The 14,302-nt window shown below is 33.8% G+C and overlaps 4 protein-coding genes across 5 annotated transcripts; all 4 read left to right on the top strand.

Annotated features, from left to right (window-relative positions):
- The first annotated feature begins 3,333 nt into the window (after positions 1-3,333).
- Positions 3,334-4,166, top strand: LOC132313942 (putative germin-like protein 2-1). Its single transcript, XM_059812901.1, has 2 exons — positions 3,334-3,448; positions 3,631-4,166. The coding sequence occupies exons 1-2, from the start codon at positions 3,337-3,339 to the stop codon at positions 4,164-4,166; spliced, it is 648 nt and encodes a 215-aa protein (XP_059668884.1). The 5' UTR covers positions 3,334-3,336.
- A 2,643-nt stretch (positions 4,167-6,809) lies between these two features.
- On the top strand, positions 6,810-7,850 carry LOC132313867 (putative germin-like protein 2-1). The gene is made up of 2 exons (XM_059812827.1): positions 6,810-6,921; positions 7,019-7,850. Exons 1-2 carry the CDS (start codon positions 6,810-6,812, stop codon positions 7,552-7,554), a joined length of 648 nt encoding a protein of 215 aa, XP_059668810.1. The 3' UTR covers positions 7,555-7,850.
- Positions 7,851-10,723: 2,873 nt separating this feature from the next.
- Positions 10,724-11,891, top strand: LOC132313747 (putative germin-like protein 2-1). Of its 2 annotated transcripts, none has more exons than XM_059812711.1 (2): positions 10,724-10,847; positions 11,356-11,891. In XM_059812711.1, the coding sequence occupies exons 1-2, from the start codon at positions 10,736-10,738 to the stop codon at positions 11,889-11,891; spliced, it is 648 nt and encodes a 215-aa protein (XP_059668694.1). In that variant the 5' UTR covers positions 10,724-10,735. The 2 variants fall into 2 exon arrangements, with proteins under 2 accessions (XP_059668694.1, XP_059668748.1); XM_059812765.1 differs by having other exon boundaries at positions 10,760-10,854; positions 11,354-11,891.
- A 286-nt stretch (positions 11,892-12,177) lies between these two features.
- LOC132313669 (putative germin-like protein 2-1) lies at positions 12,178-13,718 on the top strand. The gene is made up of 2 exons (XM_059812593.1): positions 12,178-12,838; positions 13,186-13,718. The coding sequence occupies exons 1-2, from the start codon at positions 12,727-12,729 to the stop codon at positions 13,716-13,718; spliced, it is 645 nt and encodes a 214-aa protein (XP_059668576.1). The 5' UTR covers positions 12,178-12,726.
- Positions 13,719-14,302: the final 584 nt, after the last annotated feature.

The raw sequence follows: 14,302 nt of genomic DNA, 5'->3' as shown, positions 1-14,302 counted from the left end.
TCGGCCCATAGATCAACCCATGTTAGATATACGTCGACTACATACGTGAATTCTAAAAATACAAAAACCTAATTTAAAAAATAACACCTTTAACCATTAAAATAAAATAAAATCTAATTTAATAAACAACTAAAATAAATAAAATCTAATAAAATAAACATGATATTCAAATAATTAATCAAAAAACATAAAAACTAAACCATTTAATTAAATACACAATTGAATAAAATAATTAAATAAAACAACCACATAACACAAGTAATTTAAATAATGCACAATTAATAAATTAAAATGCAATTCAACAATTAAATAAATTTCAGAACTATCCTTTTAAAATTAGGGGTATTACAGTAGGTGTATCCCTGAGGTAGACCAAGAATCTGTCATTTCCTTCTGCCATGATCTGGCCTGTGGTGGCCACTTTAGCTCTAAAAGAACCGCTGCAAAAATCTTGCAGTTAGGTTTTTATTGGCCCACCCTTTTCAAGGATACCTACACCTACTGTTTGGCTTGTTATAGATGCCAATTGTTAGGTAAGATTACCAAGCGTAATGAATGGCCTCAACAACCCATTCTAGTTGTTGAAATTTTTGATGTTTGGGGTATTGATTTCATAGGACCATTTCCTTCCTCATATGGGTGTCTTTATATCCTTCTGGCTGTTGATTATGTTTCCAAATGAGTAGAAGCCTTAACCACCAAGACAACCGACCATCAAGTTGTGGTGCGTTTCTTCAAAGACTTAATTTTATCTAGGTTTGGTACTCCTCGAGCCATTATAAGTGATAATGGTTCACATTTTTGCAACAAAATCTTTGGAAGTTTATTGTCCAAATATGGTATCACTCGTAAAGTGGCCCTATCATATCACCTACAAACCAATGGTTAGGCTGAGGTATCCAATAGGGAAATCAAGCAAATACTGGAAAAAATAGCTAATCCTACACGGAAAGACTGGACCCTCCGGCTTCAGGATGCTTTTTAGAGGAGAGAAGAATTGTAACACACACACACACACACACACACACACACACATATATATATATATATATATATATATATATATATATATATATATATATATTCAAGAAGTATAGTGCACTTATGATGTTGGTTGAAAATAAAAGAAGGTTTTACAAAGAAGAAGATAGCACGAAAGAGTTTTTTTTTTTTCTTTTCCTAAGATCATATGACTCGTAGGTATATATAAGCGGCAGACAATCCTTCACAATAGACTTTTCTTTTCAAATATAAAAGTAGAAAGACATCTTAACTGTTGATGCCTTTTAAAAATTACGTTGCAAGAAGTTACTATTTTCTTTAATGGTATGGTATATATTTAAAGTTGATTTTTTAATAAAGAAATCCAGAATTTAGAGTGTAAGATTGACTTAAATTAAAATTTAAGAATTGTTTAAAATAAGAACTCTTTGGAAAAAAAGAAGAAAGAAAGAAAGAAAGAAAAAAAACAATATGTAAAAAGGAAATGTCGCGTATAATATTTTTGTAAATTAAAGAAATTATTTTAAAATTATAGGGTATATAGATATAGATATATGATTGCAATGTTCTCTTAGGATTAGCATGATTCGCTGTATCGGACGTATCGGTCGATACGCGACCCCTTTTTATGTCCGATACGCAATCCGAATCGGCCAATATATGCTGATTTTGTCTGAATCCGTTACACCGCGACTGATACCAATCCTGCAAACCATGGATACTAGGAAGAAGACTATAGGTGTTGAATATATCTCACTTCACATGGCCCACATTTCTTGGTCAAACGGTCAATGGATTATGCCATGTCATCAACGATGGCCCACAAATTTTGGTCAAATGGTCAACAAGCGACACCACATCAGAAACGATGGCCCACAAGTCAAACGGTCAAATGGTTTAAGTTACATGACACTTATCACGTCAGTATACCTCGAACAGAAGATCGAAGACTTGAAGTCCTGAGTTGGGAGTAGGGCTCAGGATTACTTGGGATCCGAGGAGGTTCTTGGTTTGGTGGATAAAGTTCATGACTCGTCGAGTTGACTCTCAACCTGACTCGTAGAGAGAGAGATACCATTTTGATTCCCATACATTTTAGAACCATCTTAATTAACATTATTTTATAATGTTAATGGGCCCCACATGTGATGTCATATGACATCACCCAACTTCTCACTTGACCTATATAAGGAGGTGATCCAAGGCCAAGTAAAAGGTAGAGCAAAAAAGGAAGGAGGAAATAACCTCTCATGTTTTCTCCATACATCTTCACGAAGGGAGTCAATGGTGTACTAATACACTGCCATTATTACCCTTTCTCTCGAGTTTGCCTGTGCTTCCACCTCTCTCAGTCCACCTTGAATTCTATTATGTTGTCTGGATCACTTAGATTTGTGTATGATATTACCATTTATATGTATTTTATTGTGCTACGAAAACGAACCCCACAAAGACATTGCTTATATATTCAGAGGATGTAAGCGTGCACAATTTTTTTCTCTCCCTTCAATAGAAAAACAAAAACTAACAGCCAAGAGGTGTAGAAGTACCTAAAATGCATGCAAACAACTCTCAACATGAATAAACAGTAGTCAAACAAGCCACATACGAACAACAGGCATCTCCTATAGGTCATATATAGGATAGTATTAATAAGAAGAAAACAGAACATCAGATTATGTATATCTGATTCAAAGACAGGAAAGCTATGTTTTTGTAGTTGTGGAGCCAAGTTTTTGTTTGTGGGGCAGATGACAATTTTTGAATTTTTCAAGACGAAATATGTAATAACCTTTATCATTGTTTTTTTATTTAAATGATTAATATACAATCGACCAACAAATGAAATAATTTGAATTCCATGGACTCATCTGTTGGTGTGGTTTCCAGATAAGTAAACTAGTTTCACAGGTGTTAATACAATCAATCAATGTATCTATGTTCATATTGATTTGGCTGACCAAGTCATCTCAATATTAAATGTTTACAATGACCAGTTCTGAAGAATTTACTTGAGAAATTAAACAAACATTGCTTGTTTTATCCATAAATCCAATTTGAACTAGCGGTCTCCTTCAAACATATCTTTAGCCGGCGGCACCTATGGATTCTTTCTACTATTACCATTTCCACACGCGGATTGATGGACGGCAAAGGCTAGCTGGCGGACTCTATCTTCCCTCCAAATATCTATAAAATTAAGCATTGCAAAGTGGTGTACTTGTATCACAACTCAAATATAACTTGTGCTCTTAACTGATTCAATACTTCTCATATCATCAACAGATTCATCACTAAATTGTTTTATATATACTCAGAAGGCATATATTTCCAATGGCCTCTAATTTTCTTTTCTTAGGAATCTTGGCTATAACTTTGTCTGTTGCTTTGGCATCTGATCATAGTCCCCTTCAGGATTTCTGTGTCGCGGATCCAAATAGCCCACGTAAGAACTCTTCTGTCACACTACTTATGTTTTGCAAAACTTGATTCAGTTTTCTGAAAATTGTTTTCCATTTTTTGAATTATCGAAAACTGTTTTTTTGGTAACAAACCAAGCGGACCCTTATTTGTACTACAATTTGGAGTTTCATATTCCTTACATTTTCTGTTGACAATGCTATGCAGTGCTAGTGAATGGTATGGTTTGCAAGGACCCCAAGCTTGTACAAGCCAACGATTTCTCCTCCAGCGGGCTTCACATGGCAGGCAACACGTCGAATGCAGTTGGATCAAAGGTGACTCCAGTAAATGTAGCTCAGATAGCAGGACTCAATACTCTTGGCATCTCTCTTGTCCGTATTGACTTTGCACCATGGGGCATCAACCCTCCCCACACACATCCTCGTGCCAGTGAAATTTTGACAGTTCTTGAAGGCAGCCTTCATGTGGGGTTTGTCACCTCCAACCCCGAAAACCGTCTCATCAGTAAGGTACTCAACAAGGGTGATGTGTTTGTGTTCCCTCAGGGTCTTGTCCACTTCCAGAAGAATGTTGGATATGGTAATGCAGTTGCCATTGCAGCTCTCAGCAGCCAAAATCCTGGAGTTATTACGATCGCCAATGCTGTCTTTGGATCGAAGCCCGACATTTCAAGTGATATTCTAGCAAAGGCTTTCCAACTAGACAAGAACATAGTGTATCAGATGCAGTCGCGGTTCTAGCTGTTACTGTTAGGCAATTTATAACTCCATTGGGTGTCTGAAGTGTTTACTCCATGTTTGTGTTTAGCTTGGAAATGATTAAATTTACTGGATTTGTTAGGTTGAATTCATTTGCTTGTTCCAAACACAAATATAAGTTCATGTGTGCGAATTTGAAAATTGTCCACGTTGTGCTTGTGAATGTGGTGGCTTCGATATTAATTACAAATTTTGAGTTCCTCTAAAAACGGTCAAGTGCACAAAACAAATATGCTTACAGTGCTTATCATCACACCCCTCATGTGCAAAAAACCTCTTAAAGGTTCAATTTGGTGCAAAAAGGCCTTTCTGATAAATTTAAACCTTAAGTTGACTAAATTACCTTTATTGAACCATTTTATAAAATAAATAAAAATAAATAAACTTGTAAAATGATCGAAAAAGATACTACTAGAGGATGCCCCACATATGCAAAAAGTACCCTTAAAGTTTTAATTTGGTGCAAATAGGACCCTCTCTAACAAATTTAAACCCTAAATTAACTAAATTACCCTTACTGAACCATTTTATAAAATATATATAAATAAATAATTTTGTAAAATGATCGAAAATGACGCCATTGGAGGATGCCCGCAATGGACAAGTAAAGATAAAATTAGAAAATAAAAATAAAACTAAAAGTATAAAAGAAAAGTAAAGATAAAAATAATAAAAAAAAAAAAAACGAAAATAAAGTGCAAACTAAATAAACAAATCTGCTACAAATTCCGAAATTATTATTTTTAACTGTGTTGGTACGAAAAGAAATAAAATAAAGAAAAAAAAATTTAATAGAAAATAGTAAACTAAAATCTTAAAAAATTCAAATCATTGTTCTACAAATTCTCAAAATAAAAAAAAAAAAAAAATTAGAGATATATATAGAGAAAAATGTAAAAAAAAAAAAAAAAAAAGTAATGTACACATAACACCCTTTTTGTAACAACCCTCACTCTAGCTTGTTTGCTTTTGGCTCCCCTGGAGTAGGGTTGTGTCATAGAAACGTATTGAATCTACCTATCACATTTGCCCTCTTCCACACCCAGACGATATAATATTGTGCACATGTAGCTCGCTCAGTGTGGAAGTCTACTAGTGCCACCTGCACACACTTACATACACCCGTCCACAAGTTTGCCACAATCACCCCCCATTTGGGGCCAATGTCCTCGTTGGTCACACTTTCAGCTGGATCTGGTTCTGATACCATTTGTAACAGCCTTAACCTTAGCCAGACATAATATATATTGTCTGCTTTTGGCTCTTCTGGACCAGAGACTTAGGTGATCATCCATCCTGATACTACTTCAGGTTAAACACGCTTAATTTTGGAGTTCTGATGGGTTCACGACCATCACGTGAAGTTCTGGTGGGTTCACGACCATTACGTGGAATAATAACATGAAGCCATGAAGGAACATGGAATTTTGTTGAGGGGAGCCATTGAGAAACATAAAATAAAAAAATACAGAGAGTTTTATTTATTTATTTTTAAAACAAAGTAATAAATTTAATTTTTTATATAATATTTTCATTTGTGATATTTACCATTGTTCTAAATAAAATTTTATATTAAGTAATATTCTCATATAAAATTGAAGATGAAAAAAAGCTATGTATATTTTAAGTAACACAATTATGCAAAATAAAACAATTTCAAATGTTTTCTTGTGTGTGTATCTCATTCCACTTACTGTGTTGTTTTCTTGTGTAAATATCTCATTCCCACTTAGTTTGTGCATTATTAAGATTTTCTAATAACTCAAATTAGTAAAGATTCAACATACTTAAAAAGTCTCTGTTTGCAATAATTTAAAAACTAATTTTTGTATTGGAAACTTAAACTATTTCAATTAAATAAAAAAATTAATCTATAATTAAATCAAATAAATAAAGGATTTGGCACTTTACAATATGATTGTTCACATTTTTATATCGGATGCATATTCATGATTTCCATGTATACAATAAAAATAGTCTAAAGAAAAGTAGATAGACTTTTTATTTAGGTCTTTTTTCATAATAAGAGATTGTAATATTTTCTGATTACTTTGTTTTTTTTTTTGGTAAGTACAAAGTTTTTGTTTGTCATTGTTTTTATTGTAAGCAATACAAAAACAGTTAACGAAGATAATTGGGCACTTTCATGTGTTGAAACAATCACATAACGTTATGTTCACGATATCTCTAACCAGGTCATCTAATAATCAAATACCTTCTTTATTTATTTATTTATTTATTTATTTATTTATTTTTAATGACCATCGCTAGTAATTTAATTAAAATTACAAATCTTGCTTTAAATTATTCCTAAATCCAATTTGAACTAGCCATCTCCATCAAAACAATCATTAGCCGGCACCAAAGTACTTAATTCGTACAATTACCAATTCCACACGCGCAATTCATAATGAAGAATTAAGCAGACGACTCTTTCAATTAGTGAGTGGATGGACGGCATAAAGTTGGCTTAGACAATCTCTCTCTACCCCTGCTTATATCTATAAAAGGAGAACAAAGTGTTACTTCTATAACAATTCAAATATAACTTGTGCTCATCATAAGGAATTCAAAATTATTCTATCATTTCTATAGATTGTTTGATACACTAAACAATATTTCCAAATGGCCTCTCATTTTCTTTTACTAGGAATCATGTTTCTAATTTTTTCCGTTGCTTTGGCGTCCGATCATAGTCCTCTTCAAGATTTCTGTGTCGGAGACAAGAATAGTCCTGGTAAGAAGTCTTTTGTGACTGCATATATAAGCTTTACCAGTTGTACTTGTTGATCAATTTCATGTTTCTAACATTTATTGTGCAACTTAAATGGCAGTGCTAGTGAATGGCATGGTTTGCAAGGACCCCAAGCTTGTACAAGCTGACGATTTCTTCTTCAGTGGGCTTCACATGGTAGGCAACACGTCGAATGCAGTAGGATCAAAGGTGACTCCAGTAAATGTAGCTCAGATAGCAGGACTCAACACTTTTGGCATCTCCCTTGCCCGTATTGACTTTGCACCATTTGGCATCAACCCTCCCCACACACATCCTCGTGCCAGTGAAATTCTGACGGTCCTTGAAGGCAGCCTCCACGTAGGGTTCGTCACCTCCAACCCGGAAAACAGACTCATTTCGAAGGTAATTTACAAGGGTGATGTGTTTGTGTTCCCACAAGGTCTTGTCCATTTCCAGAAAAACGTTGGATATGGTAAAGCAGTTGCCATTGCAGCTCTCAGCAGCCAAAATCCGGGTGTTATTGCCATTGCCAACGCTGTATTTGGATCAAACCCTGACATCTCCAGTGATGTTCTAGCCAAGGCTTTCCAAGTTGACAAGAACACAATCTATCAGATGCAGTCGAAATTCTAGGCGCTAGGCAAGCATTTGGAGCCGTTAACTAACTAAAAAAAAAGAAGAAGAAAAAAGATCACTCAATATTTCTACATGTGTTTAGCTTGCTATTGGCTGATTTAGTGATTTGTTATACTTGTTAATTGATTGTTTGATTTGTTTCAAAGGTGAATAATATTACAGTGTTCAAATTTTATGAAGTACTTTTGACTCGATCTCTGCTTGTGCATTGGTGATGCCATTTATGTTATTATGGGTGCAAAATTTCTAACTCCTACTTCACCCCTATTGTAATCCTCGCTTGATGATCTCTCTCCAGCATTCCCCAAAACTAAATATAAAAGTTTAAGAACATCCGCATCATCACTTCTCAACAATACAGTTATAATTGTGTCTTTCTCACCCAGGGTGGAGCCAAGAATTTAGTTCAGGGAGGGCATATTAATACTGACAAAATAATTCTTTTTCAAACAGGCGGACAATATAATAGTGTAACAACAGTGAATTATAATAAGTGAATAAAAAATAAATAAGAAAAGAAAAAAGAAAAAGAAGGTTATTGCACATTAATTATGCATGAGTGCAAGAAAAAAGAAATTTTTAAGAAGAAAAATGAATTTTTTAAGAAGAAAATAAAATAAAAAGAATAAAATATGAGAAAATTTTGAAGGAAAATATAGATTTTAATTGTAGAAGAAATTAATTGCAAAAGTTTTTGAAGATGACAAAAATAAATTTGAATAATAAGAAGGAAAATAAATAAAGAATTAACAACGTTTTTAAAAATAGATAATTTTATGGGGGATAATTTATAAATTTTATAGGGGTATTTTATATATATTTACAAATTATACGCATAAAATAAAATAAAATATAGTGGATTTAGAGACGGAAGGGTTATTTTATTAATTTTAGGGGGGGTGCATTTTATCATTTTTTACAAATTTTTGTTAACACTTCTTACAATTCGTTATGTACCCTAACTGCTTACAATTTTTTAGTATCAGAAATTTTGTTTGACCTGTTTTCATTTATTTCATTTTGTATTCTAGTACTTTCTTGTATCTAGAATATAAGGGCCGGATAATGGTTGAAACTTTTCGTTAGATTTTCATCATGGGCCGGCTTCACGCAAGGAAGGATGTGTACATAATTGACGTCTCTAGCTAGTTATTACCTAGCTAGTTTCACCTGTATATCTATTGTGTGTTAAGCCCTATGCACATGTGTTGTTTTGATATTTAACGTGGACGTTGGCTTTATGTTGATTCACGTAATTTTTATGTTCTTTATGTGATTTGGGTCGCGGTATTTATCACAACACAAAAAGTACGGTTAATGAGGACTTTAAAAGCACAGCTGGATAAAAAACCTTGTAGATAACAATCCATCAAAAAGCTTAAATTTTAAGAAAGAATGTGCATCATGGCTTGTATCATTCGATACGTGACGTATCAGTCGATATGTTATTCTTTTTCAAGTCTGATATGCGATTCGTGTGTTTATACTAACTTTGTTCAAATACGTTAAATGACCGCGACCGCGAACCATCATGTGCACTTCAATATTTAAATATTATTCAATATATTCCCTCATGTATGGTTTTCTTTTGATCCGAAACATATTTTAATTAATAGGGTGACAGTGACGTTTGAATATATCTTGACTGCTCTGATATCATGTTAATAACCAAATACTTCAAAAACTTAAACTTTTAGGCTCAGTTTGTTTCGACGTAAAATATTTTTTTCGAAAAAGAAATTTTTTTCCAAAATCATTTTTAAATTTTTCAATGTCCGGCAAAGGTTTAGATTGAAGTAGAGGTCATGTCCATCGTGCGGGAAGTGTAAAATAACTTATCAAAAATTGATGAATACGTTATTTTTGTTAAGTTTTAATTTTTTTTTTTCTTTCGTAAATATTTTACAACAACCAAACAGCAGAAAATAAAATTAAAAAATTATTATTATTATTATTATTTATATGCAAACAAACATAATTTTAGAAAAGGTGTAACTTTAATATTTAAATCATTCAACATCACATTTATTTTTAACTCTACTCTTCTAAAGAGCTTGCTGTTTATTAGCTTTGCAGATTGCTGCCTGTTGCCTTAAGGGTTCTTTGTACAGCTTCCCTTTTAATACAATCTTATCTTATGGGGAACTTTTTAATGAAATTGCTGGGGAAACCACCAACCATATATAGTCCAATATTGACAATAAGCATCAGCTTTTCAAAATTTTCAAATGTGTAATGCTATTCTCAGGACAAGTGCACTTTTCTTATTTAAACCAATTTGATTGGTGAATATGGCTTCACACTCGCCTTCCACAATGTTTAGTGATTAGGTGAAAATCAATCCGAATTTATTTTCAAACAATCACAATAACTGTGATATCAAACAAATAAATAAATCACGGATATTGTGATTGATTTTCATCCGATCCAATTTAGGCCAAAGAATATGAGTGGTGTTTCTCATGAACTGATATATATTTTTTATTTTATAAATTTGTGAAAATTTAAAAATCATTTAATATATTTTTCAATCTTTGTCAATAGAGGAAAACAAAAAGAAAGTAAATTTGTACCACAAGACATCTTTCAACTTTTTAGGACAAAATAATTAAATACCTTTAACATTGATTTTTCTGATAAACAATACAAGAACAATTAACCAACAATTATCTACACATTTGTAGACAATAAGGGGCTTTCATGTGTTAAACAATCACATAACGCTATGTTCATGATTTGGCAGACCAAGTCATCTCAATATCAAATGTTTTGATGACCATGACTGATAATTTAATTTAAGAAAAAAAAATCTTGTTTATTACGTTGTTTAAAGACTGCTTGCTTTAAATTATTCATAAATCCAGTTTGAACTAGCCGTCTGCATCAAACACATATATACAAAGACGGCACCAGAGAATTTAAATTGTACTATTTACCAATTCAACACGCAGTGAAGAATTAAGCAGACGACCCTTTCCATGGTGAGTGGATGGACGGCATAACGTAAAGCTGGCTTGACTCGATCTGTCTCCTCCTATATCTATAAAAGGAGAGCAAAGTGTTACTTGTATAACATCTCGATTCTCAAATATACTTGTGCTTAATTATCATAAGGAATTCAAAGATTGATATTCCTCATTTCTATAGATTGTTTGATACACTAAACAATATATTTCCAATGGCCTCCCATTTTCTTATACTAGGAATCATGGCTCTAGCTTTTTCCGTTGCTTTGGCATCTGATCATAGTCCTCTTCAAGATTTCTGTGTTGGAGACAAGAATAGTCCAGGTAATAAATCTTTTGTCATCTGCATAAGCTTTGCTTCTGATGTATACATCCCAATTGTACTTGTAGATCAATTTCATGTTGTTGAGGTTGTGGAGCCTGAATCACAGTCCGGGTTTATGTCATCACTTAATGGACCCTAGTGAGCTCACGGGGATCTTTCTGGTGACCTCAAGGGGGTTCATGGGGGCAACACGCACTGAGTTTTTTTTTTTTTTTTTTTTTGAAGATTGTCTTTTATACCCATGAATGCCCTTTGTATTCAAGTTTCCTTATTTTTCCATGTTCAGGGGTGTGTGTTTGTTGAGGCAGCTGAATTATGAAGTTTTATGTCTGAGAGCTTTCTTTTGTAAACACCCATTTTAAATTTTTGGTGCGTTCTATGGAAGTAGACAAAATAATTTTGTCCAACCACGTGAATATTGTTTTTTTCTTGTGCATGTGGTTGTTTTTTCTTGATTGTATTCTATTCCCAACACACATTTCTTACATTTTTTGTGCAACATGACAGTGCTGGTGAATGGCATGGTTTGCAAGGACCCCAAGCTTGTACAAGCCAACGATTTCTTCTTCAGTGGGCTTCACATGGCAGGCAACACGTCGAATGCAGTTGGATCAAAGGTGACTCCAGTAAATGTAGCTCAGATAGCAGGACTCAACACCCTTGGCATCTCCCTTGCGCGTATAGACTTTGCACCATTTGGCGTCAACCCTCCCCACACACATCCTCGTGCCAGTGAAATCTTGACAGTCCTTGAAGGCAGCCTCCATGTAGGGTTCGTCACTTCCAACCCGGAAAACAGACTCATCAGTAAGCTACTTCACAAGGGTGATGTGTTTGTTTTCCCAGAAGGTCTTGTCCACTTCCAGAAAAACATTGGCTATGGTAATGCAGTTGCTCTTGCAGCTCTCAGCAGCCAAAATCCTGGTGTTATCACCATTGCCAATGCTGTCTTTGGATCAAAACCAGACATTTCCAGTGATATTCTAGCAAAGGCTTTCCAACTAGACAAGAACACAATCTATCAGATACAATCGAAATTCTAGGCGCTAGGAAACCATTTGGAGCAAAAAATTACTCAATATTTCTACATGTGTTTAGCTTGCTATTGTTTGATTTAGTTGATTTGTTATATTTGTTAATTGATTATTTGATTTGTTTCAAAGATGAATAAAGTTCGAGTGTTCAAATTTCAAAAATTTATACAGCATCACTTGATAGCACTGCAATTACAACTGCGTCAATGCCCGAGTTACAATTCTTTATGTGCCCTAATGGTTACTACAACAAATTACAACATTCCCATCAGCATTACAATTACAACGGTGTCTCTCCTACAGTTACAATGCTTTATGTATCCTAAGTTCTGTCACTACAACAAATTAGGTTTTGTTGTTCAAAATTTTTCGCAGCAAAAAGATTTTTTTTTTTTTACACGTGTACTGTTATTAAACGAAATGACCTTAACCTTTTTTTAACTTATTTTGTTACATCACCGTGTTTTTAACAATATTTTCTGTTGTAATTTCTTTAGCAATGACTTTTTAAAAAATATAAAGGATGAAAACAAGACCGTTGGGATGAAAATGTAAAATCTTTTGGTGACAGAGGATATTCATGAAGATTGTAAAAGAAACAGTTTACAAATTCTTTTTGGTGCCACTGATAAAAAAAAAAAAAATTTATAACAAATTTCTTTCATTGCATTGGACGGCTGAGCTGGCTAGACTCTCCTTCATTGTCGCTATAAAAACAGCCATCCATATGATTCTTTCAAAACTCAAATCTTCATTCCTTGAGCTTGTTAGCTAGCTATTCGAGCTTTCAATCTCTCCCGGCCTTTAGATTGCGGTAATAACTCAAAAATACGTATCTTTCCAAATGACCTCCTGTTTTCAGTTGCTTGCAGGAGTCTTGGCTGTAACTTTTACTGTTGCTCTAGCAAACCGCCATCCCATTAATGATTTCTGCGTTGCAGACAAGAAAAGCCCAGGTATATATATATGATAATTATTAGGATTATGACAAAAAGTTCTAAAATGAATCAAATGACGTTATCATATTAATAATGTCAGCATAATGTTATTTTCCACCACATAAAAAAAAAGAAAAAAAAGTCCAACTACATTTTAGTTATCGTAGTCTCTCTGTATTTGTCGGACTTTTTTTTTGATACGAGGGAGATTATGATCATGATGTCAACCCCACTCACATCAAACAGTTTATTAATTACACTCCATATCATTTTTCTTGTATAAATATGAAATTAATACTTATTTTACTTGTAAAGAACTTGATGTTCCTAGCTTGCATAATCAATTATGTTCATGATCATGGCAGTGCTAGTGGATGGTTTTGTATGCAAGGACCCAAAACTGGTTGAAGACAATGATTTCTTCTCGAGTGGACTTCACATACCAGGCAACACATCAAACCAGCTTGGATCAAAGGCCACACCAGCAAATATTTTACAAATACCAGGACTCAACACACTCGGCATCTCACTTGTCCGGATAGACTATGCACCCTATGGTGTCAATGCTCCCCACACACACCGTGCCACAGAGATTTTTACAGTCCTGAAAGGCATCCTTGAAGTTGGATTTGTCTCATCTAATCCCGGGAATCGACTGTACACAAAGGTGCTACGAAAGGGTGATGTATTTGTATTCCCAATTGGTACCATCCACTACCAAAGAAATTTGTGGCGTAGACCTGCTGTTGCCATGGCCGCTCTCAACAGCCAAGACCCGGGTGTCACCTCTATTGAAAATGCACTGTTTAAGGCTAAACCTAATTTTCCTAGTGAAATGCTGGCCACGGCTTTCCAGACCGATAATAATGTTATCACTAACATCCAGTCCAAATTTTAGACTGGTTAGGAACAACGAATTACATGAGTTTGTTTTGATATTTCATTGTTTTTGCTCTTTTGTATGTGAAAATAATTTATTCAATTGTATTTACTCTCAAAAAATATAATTTATTCGGTTGTAATATTTTGTAATTGTGTGTTTAGGACCAAAATGAACACAACCAAGAGAATTAACTCTTCATGGGAAGTAGTATATGTTAGCTATTGTTTTAATTTACATAAACGCCTGAACAATTCAATGATTAGGTTAAGTTGGTAGAATTGCCGAGGGGTAAGTGGGTTTCGCCTAAAAAAAAATAGAAAGAAAGAAAAGAAGTGAGGGCAATTTGGGCATCAAATATTACAAACATACGTTTTTTAGTGACTTTGATTTTTAATTATTATTATTATTATTTTAAAACTTTGTGAGTTTTAACTCCCATGTGGTGCAAAATAAAGAGGCTCAAATTTCCAATTTCTTTGATAAATATATATATATATATATTTATATTTCCTATTAGTGGAGAGAGCTAGATTCAAATTTTGAGCTTTCCTTATTTTGTTCTTTTCTTTGCTGTTGTGATTTTGCTCTTGCTTTCTACC

This window comes from Cornus florida, unplaced genomic scaffold (assembly GCF_030987335.1).
Source record: "Cornus florida cultivar Cherokee Brave unplaced genomic scaffold, ASM3098733v1 CherokeeBrave_3.0.0_Hap2_Chr01, whole genome shotgun sequence".
Taxonomy (NCBI): domain Eukaryota; kingdom Viridiplantae; phylum Streptophyta; class Magnoliopsida; order Cornales; family Cornaceae; genus Cornus; species Cornus florida.
Note: the sequence above shows the minus strand (reverse complement) of the source record. Positions and strands in the feature narration are given on the sequence as shown.

What these genes read in the sequence shown, in the direction of transcription:
- LOC132313867 (XM_059812827.1), top strand. Translation starts at nt 6,810, where the DNA reads ATGGCCTCTCATTTTCTTTTACTAGGAATCATGTTTCTAATTTTTTCC. An exon ending in CGGAGACAAGAATAGTCCTG is followed by an intron (nt 6,922 to 7,018) that starts GTAAGAAGTCTT and finishes CTTAAATGGCAG; the next exon opens with TGCTAGTGAATGGCATGGTT.
- LOC132313942 (XM_059812901.1), top strand. Translation starts at nt 3,337, where the DNA reads ATGGCCTCTAATTTTCTTTTCTTAGGAATCTTGGCTATAACTTTGTCT. An exon ending in CGCGGATCCAAATAGCCCAC is followed by an intron (nt 3,449 to 3,630) that starts GTAAGAACTCTT and finishes AATGCTATGCAG; the next exon opens with TGCTAGTGAATGGTATGGTT.
- LOC132313669 (XM_059812593.1), top strand. Translation starts at nt 12,727, where the DNA reads ATGACCTCCTGTTTTCAGTTGCTTGCAGGAGTCTTGGCTGTAACTTTT. An exon ending in TGCAGACAAGAAAAGCCCAG is followed by an intron (nt 12,839 to 13,185) that starts GTATATATATAT and finishes TGATCATGGCAG; the next exon opens with TGCTAGTGGATGGTTTTGTA.
- LOC132313747 (XM_059812711.1), top strand. Translation starts at nt 10,736, where the DNA reads ATGGCCTCCCATTTTCTTATACTAGGAATCATGGCTCTAGCTTTTTCC. An exon ending in TGGAGACAAGAATAGTCCAG is followed by an intron (nt 10,848 to 11,355) that starts GTAATAAATCTT and finishes GCAACATGACAG; the next exon opens with TGCTGGTGAATGGCATGGTT.